The 14210-nt window shown below is 46.1% G+C and overlaps 1 protein-coding gene across 1 annotated transcript in view; it reads left to right on the plus strand.

Moving 5' to 3' along the window:
• Positions 1 to 3434: 3434 nt before the first annotated feature.
• The window catches only part of LOC109316626 (cytokine receptor common subunit beta-like), a 43810-nt gene continuing 33034 nt past the window's right edge, over positions 3435 to 14210 (plus strand). The window contains exons 1-8 of the mRNA XM_019544852.1: positions 3435 to 3817; positions 6659 to 6788; positions 8782 to 8957; positions 9395 to 9557; positions 9975 to 10135; positions 10806 to 10951; positions 11041 to 11209; positions 13959 to 14055. Coding sequence (XP_019400397.1) covers positions 3724 to 3817; positions 6659 to 6788; positions 8782 to 8957; positions 9395 to 9557; positions 9975 to 10135; positions 10806 to 10951; positions 11041 to 11209; positions 13959 to 14055 — 1136 coding nt within the window. The 5' untranslated portion in view covers positions 3435 to 3723. The remainder of the gene's footprint in view (positions 3818 to 6658; positions 6789 to 8781; positions 8958 to 9394; positions 9558 to 9974; positions 10136 to 10805; positions 10952 to 11040; positions 11210 to 13958; positions 14056 to 14210) is intronic.

Raw genomic sequence — 14210 nt, forward strand, 5'->3', positions numbered from 1 at the left:
AAAAAGTCTGGCTTAAAGCAGCGATCAGACCTTGAAAAATCATTTCGATTTTGACGTGTCACCTGCCAGGTAGAAGTTTTGACTGCCGGGTCTGACTTTGCTGCACTGTATGTCACAGCTAATGAGGGGAGGAAGATGAAGTCTGGTGCGTGTATGTGTGAGAGACTGTAGTTTTCTCTATTGTACTAACTGGATGCTCTCTTTTTGCTGTTGTGCAGTGTGATTCCAATCTTTTGGATCTTGTAACTTGTTATAAACAGAACATTTTCAACTTGATAGATGTGTGGAAAGTGAATTAAGTTCACCCGGAAACAAGAAGCTGTTGGCACTGCCTCTGGCTGACCAGAACATAGATGGAGGTTGTGTTAGTGTTTATATCCTAACTCATTCCTGACCCATTACAATTCTTGCTAGTTCCACCTTGGGAATGAAGGCATGGAGAGAGAAGACCATGCTGATGGGTTTTTGCTTTCTCTATAAAGGCATTAGAAAGAGATTCTGTAACCCCATGCATTAGCTCAGCCTACATACTTAGATTCCTGGATGTGTATAAACTAACTGTGTTTTCAGCCACTCTGGTCTTTTTTGTATCCCAGACCATGTCTGGGGGGTTGACCCCATAAAGTCAAAGGGAGAACTTTCCTTCCATTCCTTGGTTACTGAATAAGACCTGCTTAGTACAGCAAACAGACCTCTATGGAAGCGTAGAATAATGTCATTCTGGCACATCAACAAGCCAACACCAAGCCAGAGGGTCCAAGTCCATATTTCTGAAACTTTTGGGGATTTCCTCCTCCATGTTGGCAGTCTTGGTCCTCAGAAGACCACTTCTTTTCACCTTATTTTTATTGTTGTAATGCCCAACACAATCCCCTTATGCTAAGAAGGCACCATACAAACACTGAGGAGGGTACCACCTTATTCTAAAACTGTGTGTACTTCAAGGCACAGCAAGGCTTGGGTGTGGGTTCAACAGCAGGGAGCCAAAGGAAGGATAAAAATTAGTGCAATTGTAACATGACCCTGCAATTACGTAGGCCAACAATGTGCAGAACTTGGTGGTTAGAAAATGTTACAGCCCTCTCATTCATATAAGTAAACTCTTGCCAGCATTACTCAAGGGCCCTCTCCATAGCTCTCAGATATAGGTGATTAACAAGAGGCTGCACTGAAGAAATTAGTTTATTATACGCATCATGGCCTTTTCCTATCACTGTCTGCATTTATGTAAGGAACAGGGGACCATGCTGAGACTTCAGCAGCCTTCACCCCTTTGGGAAACTTGGATATAGAAAACACCATCTGTCCTACAGGGAAATGTAAAAGAAACCTGGCTCTAACTACAAACTGGTCTATACCCTTCTCTGTTCACAAGCCTTCTTATACACTGGTGCTTGAAGCCCTTTCTCCACACCTCCCACTGCCTGTTCACATATGGTTCTCCTCCCTCCTTGGGTGCTCCTGCCATTTCCACTACAGTGTTGTAGTCCCCATAAAAAATACGCACATAACCATGGGATTGGCCATTGCTAGATGGCAGTGGGACAAGGGGTAACACTGGCACAGAAGAATCAGAATCACTTTATGTTTTCTGTGTTTGGGGGGAAAGGCAGGCTGGCATTTTGATGCCCATCTGGACTCTAATAACTCACCCCCCAGGTTTCAGTATGCCCAGACAGGTCTGTAGCAGCTCTTCATAGCCCAGTCCAAGAGTCTACCTGCTGGTGACTAACTGAGAGATCTGAGAAATTGGAGTTTGAAACCTGGTGGCATCCTTGGATGGATTATCCTACTTTTCTGATCCTCTCTTCTCTTCCCTCCAGGTTTTTTTCTATCTCTTCTGAACCACCAAATTAATTATTATTCTTAAGGAGATGGTCCAGAGCTGACTGAAATCAATGGGAGTCCATGGCCTTGTAGTTGTGTTCGCTAAAATACTGGATGATTTCCTGCTTTTCCAGGCATTGGCTGTTCCTAGATAATTGTAATACACCTCAACTCTCTGCTTTAGTGATCTCTTTTTCATATGGTATCAGAAATGAAATCAATGGGAGTCACAGACCTGGAGTCAAGAGGCATCCCTGTCCTAATGAACCCACAAAAGATATTTTGACAGGATACAGCAATGGCCCGGGTCAAAGAGGGGACAGACAGAGGGAACGCTAACTCCTTATCTCATTCCTCCTGTAACCACTAGTCCCATTTTCTTTCTTTCTTCTACTGCTTCTTCTACCCTGCCCTCCCTGATAGGGGAAAGGAGGTGAGGCACAAAGGACAGCCTCAAGTTCTTTCTTGTGATGAGCCCCAGTTCTTGGAACTGTTTAATCAGAAATAGCCCAGGGTAACACTGAAAAGAGAAATACTTCTTCCCTTTCCAGGGTAGAAGTCATGCATCCTTGTGGTTGGTCAGAGAGTCTGCACCACTTGAGAAATAGGAAGTTCAAGCTGCTTGAGTCACATGTCAGTCTCCATGATGTTAAGGTGTACATCTGCTCTGTGAAGGGAGAGGTATGGCGCTCTCCTCAAAGCTCTGTCTGATTCAGCAGACTCAGGGGATGTGGCAGAGCACAGCTCAAGTTATGTCTTATTCCAGCTTTGGGAAATGTTTCGTTTCTTGTATCCATAAAGATGGGGCAGCTGCGAGTGAGTGAGGAACCAGAGGGTCAGCTGCCCACCTATTCTGACAGCTTTTACCTCAAGTAAGAACTGTGGCAGTCTTAAGAGAAGGGTACATGGCAAGTTGCAGCCCCTTCCTCCAAGAAACCAGGGCTTGGAATTACCATACGCATTGGGCAGCGATGCAGCCCCAGGGGCCTTGCAAGCTGCATTCTATCTGGGGAAGTGATTTTAGGAAGCAGAGGGTCATTCTGGTTAAGTCTCCTTCTCTGGGCTCCTCTGAAGTGGGGAAGAGCCACAGATCCGCTGTTTCCAGGCACAGGAAGCTGAGCCATGGCTGTGCCCAAGGAAGGGTTATACTCTTTAGACTTCAGTCATACAGAACAAGAATCACCAATAGTGCACTCTATCCATGCACCTTCAGGGAATATGGCCCACGGTATTTGCAACTCTGGATCCCCACATTCATCACCAAGAGAGGAAATACAAATCCACTGGGATTGTTCCTGTAGCTTAACCCTTCCATTGGACACTGCTTCACAGCAGTCCGCATCTGAGGTCTTGCCAGGGAAATAATATGTCAGCTACTAAAGGTAAATAAAGATGAAGACCAAGTCAACTTCAGCATTTACTAAAAAACATGTGTGTGCATGAGTGTGTGGTGTTTCTTAAGGGAGGACTGCCCTGTTTTCTCCAGGGCAGTCTTGGGTCCACTGTCAGAGCAGGCTGTGTGAAAATGGGCGTACAGTATTCTGGGAAGTGCCGAGGGCTGAATGAACAAGGAGAACATTTCCCTCTTTCTATAAATTGTGGCTACTTCTTGTTTTCGAATTGAATAGGAGCAATCTGTGCATTATGTCAAAAGCTCACATCTGCCTCTGTTCTCTGTGTATCATGCACCTACCCAGGAAGGAAATGGTTATTTGTTTGAAGCCCTTTTGAAAGGTCCCCTCAGTGCAGCAAGAGGATATTTTTATGTCTAGGGCAGTCTTCCAGCTGATATATGAGTTTTACTTTTGCATTCGCCAGCTGTTAGTAAAGAAGCATAAAAGCATGTGTGAGCAGAAGAACAACAGATTGGGAACCTCAGGAACCAACTCCTAATGCATGACTGAGTTTTGTGGCCAGGCAGACATGAAGATGGAGTTCTGCAGCATAATCCTGGGACTAGGCTTGGCTCTTCCGGTTGGAGATGCTCGAGGTGGGTTTAAATCTAGCTTTTCTGTTTCTTCGTGTTCCTCTACATAGTTATTTTTCCCCTTGCCTTCCTCTGAGCCAGGACACTTCTCCACTCTATCTCCATTTTTTTCTACTTTCCTTGGCTCCCATCCTCTCATTGATGTTCCAGTTGACTATATTGGAAAAAAACACAGACCAGCTGGGAGGATGACTGGTAACCAGAGTATATGGTACATATGAGGAGTGCAAAAGGTGGGGAGGAACAAAGAAATGGGGGGGTGCAGCATTATTCCTGGGACTTACACTTGGTTCTCACAAATGGGATTGGCCCTTCATTTGAGCCACTGACAGAAGTGATCTAGGAATCATCCCTCTTAACATTGCATTCCTAATGGCATAACCTCTGCTGGCAGGCCAAGGGAACTACCAGTATTAACACCTATATACAAAATATACAAGTTGAATCTCATGTGTAAGGCATGATCTGATTTACATTTTATAGAGTCTGTCTCCCTCCACGTCTTCTTCTTTGGAAGAGACACAATTCCATATCTTAGAGTTTCTAAGAGCATTGTGTTACGTCAGGTGCACTGGTCTGGCTTTCTATCCGTAAACTATGCCAGGAAAAACTTTTCTTGAAACTTCTCTGCATGCAAGTGAGGTGCACTGGAACTATGTTACACTTTGGCTGGCATGTCAGGATCTGTATGTCTAGCTTGGATCTATTGTCTATATATTCCATGGTAGCAGTGTGGAGTTCAGTGCCATCCTCCATCTAGGATTCAGCGTCATATTGCTGCCCAGTTTGGTAGAGCAGTGCTATGCTGTATGTTCCTCCTCCACTATATCCTCCCTGACCATAGGAAGTACTCTCTGTCTTCCCACTTATTTTTGCCTATGCGAAGTCCAGACATGAGGCTAAGAAGCTGCTCTGGGGGCACTTATCATCACCATTATTACTCTCAGCTACTCTGGAGACAGAGACAGTGGGGGACATCTGTGAATAGGGTTGCCAACCCTCCAGGATCACCCTGGAGTTTCCAGGAATTAAATATAAATTTCCAGGTGACTGCTGAGCGTCACCTGGGAGATAAATGATATGGCATTCACTAAAATGAATATTAAATATTGAATCCAATTCATATAGTAGTCCAGTGGGTTTTTCAAATTCTTTATATATAAAGGGCTTAGTCCATCTGTTTATGTGTCTGTCTGTCTATCGATACCGCTCTTGGAGTTGTGGCTCCAGCGTTAAGAATGCGCATCAAGAATGGGAGATGGCTCCAGCAGAGCAGGCCAGGTGGATGAGGAGCGGGTGGGAGGGAGGGTGGTGCAGGGCCGGATGTGGGTGGGGGGTGGTGTGGGGCTGGACACGGAGTGGCAGGGGGGTGGTGGCATGTGACTGGATGCGGAGCTGGGGGGGTAGCATGCATGTGGCTGGATGCGGAGCACCAGCAGTACAAGGCAGTGTGTGGTGGCAGCCCTTCACTGCCCTGCGGCGGGGCAGGGGTGTGCAGGGGAGGCACGGGGCTGGACACAAAGCATGGAGAGGACTGGTGTGCAGCCAGATGCGGAGCAGCAGCTGTGCAGGGTGGTGGGTGGTGGCAGCAGCCGGCACATACAAGCTTCCCTCCCCCAGCTCCTGGGAGGCAGCAGCGGTGCGGGATAGTGGGTGGCAGTGCTCTGTCCCTGCCCCCCTATCATTCTTGATGGGCATTAGCAATTCGCTAATGTAATAATAATGTGCATTTGCCTTCCTGACAAAGTCTACGCACCATAATCTGTAGCTGATATACATAAGCACACAGGCACACTTGCCTTGTGTGTCTTAGGCATGTTGGCATTCTGGAAACCTCCTGGAATAGATTTAAACAAAGTTGGCAACACTACCCATGGAGTTTCTTTACCTCCTTATTAGTAGGTTTGACAACAGTGCGGCAGAGCAGGGGGGTTTCAAGGACATAATTTAGCCATGTCCTGAAGAACCAGTCACCCAGCTCTGAACTGGTGGAGCCCTGCTTGCTTGTTTTCCGTAAGTGAGAATGCATAGAGGCCCCTGAGAGTCTCACCCTATCTATGAACATTCCTCTCTCTGAGCTGTATAGCTCTCTGCAGTGCTGGAGCAGGCATGAAGGTTGTACGAGGTGCACTCTTCCTTGCAGAGGCAGTTGTCTGACATAGGATACCACATGAGGACACTGGGATGCACCACAAGAGATAAGCCTAGGAAAAAGACTCCTACATACTCATTGTCTGCAGTGATACCCTCATGTGTAACTCCCACTGCTACCAGCCCCTGGAGAGCTCCCTCTCATGAGCTGGAGTCTCAGGATTTCTGAAGGCAGCTTAAAAATCATGCGACCAAAAATAGTTTGGGGTTCTTTTGTTGTCGGGGTATTCCAGGCTCCAAGCTTTTCTCCAAGCTATACTTGTGTTTTCCTCTGTACATATGCAGGCTCTGACACTACTTTCTTTTCCTGAAAACTGAGATTCTCAGGCAAAAGCCTGAATGCAGAAATTAAGGCCGTGAGAAAAGCACCAACTACTGGGATACTCCCAATAATACTGGGAGAGTTGGTACCATTGTGACTGCCCTGGGCTGACTCTAAGAACAAAAGCTGGTACTGGTAAGTACTCTCTCATTTCCAGTTTCCAGCCAGGAAAGATTGGGAAGAATGAGGCTTTTTTCTTCATGAAAGCCCAGATGTGTGAGCAAACAACATGCAGGAGGTCCTTGCAGAGTTCTTCACTCCTCCATCTTTGCCTTCTCTGTGATGGCAGTAGTGCTCAAATCTGTCCTGTTATTCCTCATGACTCATGTTTATGATCCACGTTCTCTGTTGTGCTTGCTTTACTCTCACAGAGAGTGTCCCAATGCAAAGCCTGCACTGTTATAATGACTATGCCGTCCAAACAACCTGTGTGTGGCAGGAGTGCTCAGAGGCTCGTCACTTCCTGAATATGACTCTGTTCCAGATGGATAGCAACACAATGTAAGTGCATGAACTCTGCTCTGTAGGAGAAAGACATAAGGGGAGCTTGTCTGCTGAACCCAAGAGGTGGGAATGGGTGGAGAAAAAGGGATCTGAGCTCACAGCCTGGCTTTGAGCAGTGTGTAGACACTTGTACTAGTGTGACAATTTTTGAGTCTCCTGATTTTTCTGTAGGTGATAAATTCCAGGCTATCTTAGGATATTGCATCTGGAAGTGAGAAGCAGGCAGTACAATAGGTACAGGGATGAAGGTCTTGTATCAGCAAGGGAACTAGGGGGTGGTCCCCTTCCCCTTGGTCAATTCCTGTTGTAGTAGGAGGAGTACAAGTTAATTCTGTAGAACACAGATGGGTGGAGAAGCTGTGAGAAAAAGAGAAGTGCATGTCTCTGTGTTTCATCAGGCTTCCTCCCAGAGATATGAGGCTGTGCATGTTATTATCTCCCCACCACAGTTGCTTCCTGCTGAAAGGGGAACTGAATTATCAGACTGAAGGGCATATGAGGAAAGGGAGGGAAAGAAAGGGAGAAAAGAAGAAAGAATAAAAAACATGAAAAGAAGAATATGAAAGGGTGAGAAGGTCCAGGAACTGGGAATTAGTGGAGGGGAACTGGAGTTCTTACCCACTGACTCTTGCAAAAGAGATTTTGAAATCACTTGTGCCTTGTTCTGACATAAATTGAAATCTATGGCTGACCTTACTAGTGTTTGGATTTGGCCATAAGAGAGAGGTCACCCCTGAGGGACAAAATCAAATAAATGGTAAAATGACTATGAAGAATGAATAGAAGATGGGCCATGAAGATGGGTCATAGGGCGGAACTAGGGCACTTTAACACACGAAGTGGATTCAAATGCCAGCACTAATCAGATGACATACAGGTCTATTCGTCCCTTGCTTCATATCACAACTCAGTACCGCCAGAATATCCCAGTGCTTGGTAAAACTAGCTCATGGATAAAGACCAGTTAGATGATGCAGAACCCCCAGGTGACCAATGTGGTTCCGACTGCCAGAAGATTATGTTATGAAGAGTTTGCAGACATGGGTCAGCTCTTTTGGCTGAAGGTGCACAGCTACTACTAGTTAAGTCCATTGATACTAGATTTTTCACTGATACTAACCATTGACATAATTCCACCATAGCCAGTTGTCTAGGACCTAGATTCTAGGTTGCTCCATCCCATCCTGGGGGGTGGGATAGAGGGGTGTGTGGCATGGCTGGCGGTGGGCCGCAATTTTTTTTTTATTTATGTAAGTATGTCATGGAATGGAAAAGGCTGGGAAATGCTGGTCTAGGTTGCTTCATCCCATCTTGGCTCTGGTTTTCGTGCCTTTGTCACTTTTCAGCTAGATTACAGCAGTATACCTGGACATGACCACTGAAATGCTTAGAAAAGTCCAACTACCACAGAAGTAATCTCAGGAACACAGGCATCCACAGGCATATCAGACCTGTGTTCCATACTCTAATGTATGAATTTTAGATCAAGTTCAAGGGCTTGTTTCTTACCTTCTATGGGCATTCCCTGGTTTGGGACTGGGATAATTAAAGCTCAGCCTGAAACCCATGATAGTCAACTATGCTCTTTTGGCACAATGGAGTTCTCCACAGTGAGGTCTTCTGCGCAGGAGAGAGAACTTCCTTGAGGGCTAATCTAAGACAAAGGAATGAAGTCCCCCACAGGAGATAAGGAGCATAACAAGGCTCACCACACTCAGCTTCAAGTGCAGGATACATTTATTTAGCTTTCCTTATCTAATAGAAATAGTGAATATTGTGTATATTTAAAAAGAAAACCCTAAATCCCCCCACAAGAAGACACCAGAATAAATGATGATCAACATATTGGAGATGTTGGTAGAACAGTCAGATGCTATGTGAATAAGTCTGGTATTAGAATAGAATATCATACAATAGAATGTGGGGAAGGTTTCGGAATCTACTTCCTGTAGTTAAATCAGCTTTTCAGGGTCTCTTCCTCTGTATGTAGGAATGACATGGAGATCCCATGTGAATCTCACAGAGTCGAGGAGCATGCTGACTGCCAGGGTTCCCATGTGCACTGGGTCTGCCCTGGAAATATCTCCATTTCTAAAACTGATATTTACATCTTCAAACCTGATCGGGAGCTGCAGGCTGAACTGAATGTCACTCTCTTCCAGACTGGTAAGGATGAGCTGCCACATCTCTTTCCTTCTCATGAACATTTGCAGTCCTTTGAAATGAATAGTTCTTCCTTCAATGCAATCCTTTAGACCTAAAACGGAATCCTAACCCTTAATTTTATAATCCATCCTAGAATCAAATATTATTTCCATTGTGAGGTCTGTCCACCGGTGTCTTATCTGGGGCATCCAGGACAGAGAGCTAGAGAAGACTACTTCTGAAGGAAGGGGGAGGTTCAGTAGTTTAGTTATCCCCTCTGCAAAGATCATGCAACTGTCAGGGTGCTGTGGGGATTTTCTGATGTGAACTATGGCGTATCCATTGATGGATGGGTGGATGAACAGATTGACTAATATAATGCTTAAAGCTTTGCTACAGTGAAGCCTGGAACTAAAAATATTCCTTCTATTCCCCCCCCACCCCATGGTTCTACCTAGAGGAAGCCTCACCTCTGCCTTTCTCAGGAGATGATGGTCAGCCCAAGAATCTCCACTGCCTCTTCAATGGTGTTGATCGCCTCCTGTGCAGCTGGGAAGTACGGCAAGAGGTCACCAGCTCTGTCTTGTTCACACTCTTCTACAAGGCTACACAGACATCAGAGTAAGTGACCTGCCCCTGGCCTCCTGTAGGCACCTTTCTTCCTATGTGTCTGATCATCATTACTCCTACTCATATCAGCTCAGTCGTGGATCCAGGAATGGGTCAAGGGAAAGTGTGGCCCCCAATTTGGGCTGCACCATGCATGCACAGTGATGTCTGAGCTCACTGTCTGATCAGCTTGGGCTCCTGCTGGAGATTTGCATGAGCAGTGGGCTCTAAACACATCAGCTGTTCAGGGCAGGGTCTGCCTGGAGCTCCAGTTTTCACATGGCTCTGGTGCCCAGGCGGTGAATCTTGCTGCTGTTTGCCCTTCCCCTCCTTCATGCTCCTCACTGAATTCAGAAGCAGGGCAAAGGAGGGAGAGCAGCCCTTTTCTGGATCTTCTCCTGCATCAACCCTACCTTCTTTTTCCCTCAGAGAGAAAGAATGCTTGCAAGTTTATGAGGAGAAGGTGTCCGACATCCCCTATGTACAGCAGCGCTGTGAGATCAATGTCACCAACCACAACCATACAAGCCAGTACCATGTAACTGTCCGGCCCAAGAAAGAGGAGAAACGCATTGATGCCTATAAGCACAGTGAGACCCTATTTCCATAGTCCACTGTGGTAAATCTGGGATTTTCCCCTCAAAGAGGGTCAATGTTCGGATTGGTAAAAGGGACTAGGCAGTGCGTGTGTGTGTTTGAAGGGATGGGGGCAGGAAAGAGTGATGAGCTGATTAGGATTCAAACTAGACCATGATGTTTGGAGCAGATGTTAGGCTAAGGAAGTGTACAGCACTTGAATACCTGGCACAGACAGAGCACTGCTATGAGGAAGCTTGCAATAGTAGACTGTTGGTTAATACTGCTCTAAGAATGGTCACAAAAGCAGGATTCGGCTGTTAGGAATCACAGGCCATGATCCCAAGTTACCCAAGTTGGTGAGAATCTTTCCATTGACATCACTGGGCTTTGCATCATGGTTTTGGGTTGCTGCATCCCTGATGGGGAAGCTGAATGGTTTGGTACCAAATGAAGTAGACTGCAATCAGTTTGCAATTCCTTGGCTTTCATAGAGCTCTGAAAAAATACAAAAAGGATTGGTCAGGATGAGATAAAATATACCAGGTGGAATAATTACCATCAGCCAGCCTTGCGTCTCAGCAGACAAACTACAACTTGGCATCCACCCAAATGGTGAAAATGGCATAAAGATGCTGAGACAAGAAATAGATGCACAAGCCTAAAATGTTCCTTGTGTTCTAGTCAAGGTGCTTGCACCCACCAACTTGACGATGACTACAAAGGAAGACCAAGAATATGAACTGAGATGGGTAAAGCATAAGCTACAGTACAGCTTTATAAAACAGACCTATCAAGTCTTGTACTGGAAGGCAGACCAGCCCTCAGAGGTAGGTGTTAGCAGTGCTGGAGATCTAACACTCCTGTGAGATGGTGGGTAGGAAAGGCAATTTAATTCATTTTGCTTTTCTCTTCTCAGACTGCCAAGTCCATCAACATCAGCAATGATGAGCCCCCCTTCATCTTGAAGACACTAGAGCCATCAACACGCTATAGGGCAAAAATGAGGGCAAGGGTGCATTCGTCCTCTAACTACGATGGTCCCTGGAGTGAATGGAGTGAGGAGTGCACTTGGGAAACAGAGCACGGTACTTGTGACCTGGTATTCTGTGGGTAACAGTGTGCTTCATGGAAAAGAGGTCCCTTGGGCTGGGGCTTAGTGGGAGCCAGGCTTCTCTATATTAAACTAAGCAAAGCTCCTTCCTAGAGGTCCCTCCCTTTAGTTGTCAGAATAGGAGCCCTGAGAGGCAAGAGGCTTGCGCTGCAGGAGCATAGTTTGAGATTCAGGGTCTAAAGTGGGTGAGCTGGATGAGGAGGCAGGAACTTTCACAGAGAAAGCTAGCAGCACATTCAAAGTGTCTTTCATAGGCTTTAGTTCTAAGTCCTAGGCAAGTTTGTGGGTGAAGGTCACTTGACAGTAATCTTTTACGCAGTCCCTTCCCTCTACACCACAAACCTTGGCAGGATCTGGGTCATTGATTTTAATGGGGGTGATGCAGAGTAGGTATGTTTACATCCCCAGCTATTGCTAATGTACTCAGTCTTGCATTCACTAGATTTTACTTTCTTTTTTCTTTTTTTTGTTTTGTTTTTTTGATTTGAGGTTTTCTTTGGTCTTTTGCACTCTTAGCATGGAGCAGAGAACAGTGGCTTAAGGTCTTTTTTTTCCTCCTACTCTTTTCTTGATGACAAAATAACTTCTCATAGATTTCATAGACATCAGGGCTGGAAGGGACCTCGGAAGATCATCGAGTCCAGCCCCTGCCCCAGGGGCAGGAAGTCAGCTGGAGGTCATAGGATCCCAGCAAGATAAGCATACAAATGCTTCTTAAAATAGTCCAGAGTAGGTGTTTGCGCCACCTCTGGAGGCAGCCTATTCCAGACCTTGGAGGCTAGGACAATAAAGAAGTTTTTCTTTTTGTCCAGCCTAAAACGGTCTTGGAGGAGTTTGTGACCATTGTACCTTGTCACCCCTTGGGGCACTCTGGTGTACAGATGTTCCCCCAGATCCAGATGCACACCCCTGATGTACTTATAGGCTGCCACCATGTCATCCCTGAGCCCGCACTTTTCCAGGCTGAAGAGTTCCATGGCTCTCAGCCTCTCTTCATAAGGCCTGCTCTCTTGCCCTCTGATCATGCATGTGGCTCCTCTGCACTCTCTCAAACTTCTCCACATCCTTCTTGAACTGTGGAGCCCAGAACTGGATGCAGTACTCCAGCTGCAGTCTCACCAAAGCTGAGTGGGAGTGGGAGGATGACATCCTGAGATTTACTGGAGAAGCATCTATGGATGGAAGCCAGAGTTTGGGTTGCTTTACCAGCTGCAACGTCACATTGGTGGCTCACGTTCATCTTATGGTCAATTGTGACCCCCAAGTCTCTTTTGGCCATGGTGCTAGTGAGCATAGCACTACTGAGCCTGTAATCGTGATGTGGGTTTTTTTCCAAAGGTGGAGTACCTTGCATTTGTTGGTATTGAATGTCACCAGGTTTGTATCTGCCCACTTTTTCAGCCTATCCAAGTCATCCTGGATCACCAGCCTATCCTTAGGTGCGGACACTGTACCCCAAAGTTTGGTGTCATCGGCAAACTTGGCCAGTCCACTTCTGACACCAGTATCTACATCATTGATAAAGACAGTAAAGAGAACAGATCCAAGGATGGAGCTTTGGGGGACACCACTGGTCACAGAGTGTCATGATGATTCACTTCCATCGACCACTACTCTCTGAGTCTGGCCTCGGAGCCAATTCCCCAGCCATCAGACTGTGATGTAGCCGAGGCCACAGTTGGCCAATTTTTCCAAGAGAAATCATGGGACAGCAGATCAAAGGCTTTTTTAAAGTCCAGATATGTGATGTCAATCTCTTCTCCCTTGTCCAGGTTATAGGTCACCTGGTTGTAGAAGGAGAGGAGATTGGTCAGGCAAGACCTACCTGCAACAAACTCGTGCTGGCTATCCCTCAGGATGTTGTCATCAGCCAGCTTGTCAAGAATGGCCTCTTTGATGATTTTTTCTAGAATGTTTCCAGGGATTGAGGGAAAGGTGATTGGCCTGTAGTTCCCCAGATCTACTTTCCTTCCTTTCTTGAAGATGGGCATCACATTCGCCTTCTTCCGATTGTTAGGTACTTCACCTGAGTGCCAGGAGTTTTTGAATATCTTTGCCAGTGGCTAGGCTATGACTCCTGCAAGAGAAGGACCCAATTCCAACAGAACTAGCTCTTTTTAAAATGGCTTAGGTTGGGAGAAAGAATCCTTTTATAGTCCATGGAAGCATCAGAATTTATGAAAATACAAGATCCTCCTCAATTTTAAATAAATTGGTTGCCACGATGCTCTTGGGGGACCAAAAAGAGGGGGCTTGGATATACTTGGATTGAATCATGACTTGGGTTTAGCAGATCTGTTCATAGTTTCATCATCCTGGGAATTGTCACGGTTCTGCTGAGAAATGACAGCCAGTCTCTCCTCCTTCGGGGAATTTACCAGACCTCACTATCAGGACACATGCATTGCCATGTGACTAAAGCTCTCCTACATATCATCCGTTAAACCAGAGTGAAATGTTTGCTGTAGGATAAAGCCACTGTGGCCCTGGAGCAATGTTACAAACTCCTACAAAAGGTGAGGGGAAAGATATGCATCCGCTGTAGTGCTACTAAAATGGCAGTAGCAGCTGCTGCTGTTGCAGCATGAAGGACAGCTGAGACCCCTCAAAACACTCTACTTTTGCAGTGCTAAAAAGTGTAGATGCACTTGTAGTACTACAAATAAGTATCCATCTATAGCATGTCTTGCTTTCTCTTAATTTCTCCCTCTCTCTTTTTTCAGTTTCAGTTGTGTCACCACTGATTCCCCCATTCATGGTCTCAGTTGTCACAATCATTCTGATAGCAACCGGTTGGTGCAGCTGTAAATATCTCATCAAGTAAGTCTGGATGCGTGTGGGCAGGGGAGATCCCCAGAGACCATGCTAAACTGAGGGAGGGTGGAAAACCAAGGGTGAAGTGCTCCATGGTCACATCCATGGTCACCTTAGTTCAGCTGGGATAAGCCTAGGGTACAGCAGGGAGGCCTGTCTGT

Source organism: Crocodylus porosus, unplaced genomic scaffold (assembly GCF_001723895.1).
Source record: "Crocodylus porosus isolate Cpor-Errol unplaced genomic scaffold, CroPor_comp1, whole genome shotgun sequence".
Taxonomy (NCBI): Eukaryota; Metazoa; Chordata; order Crocodylia; family Crocodylidae; genus Crocodylus; species Crocodylus porosus.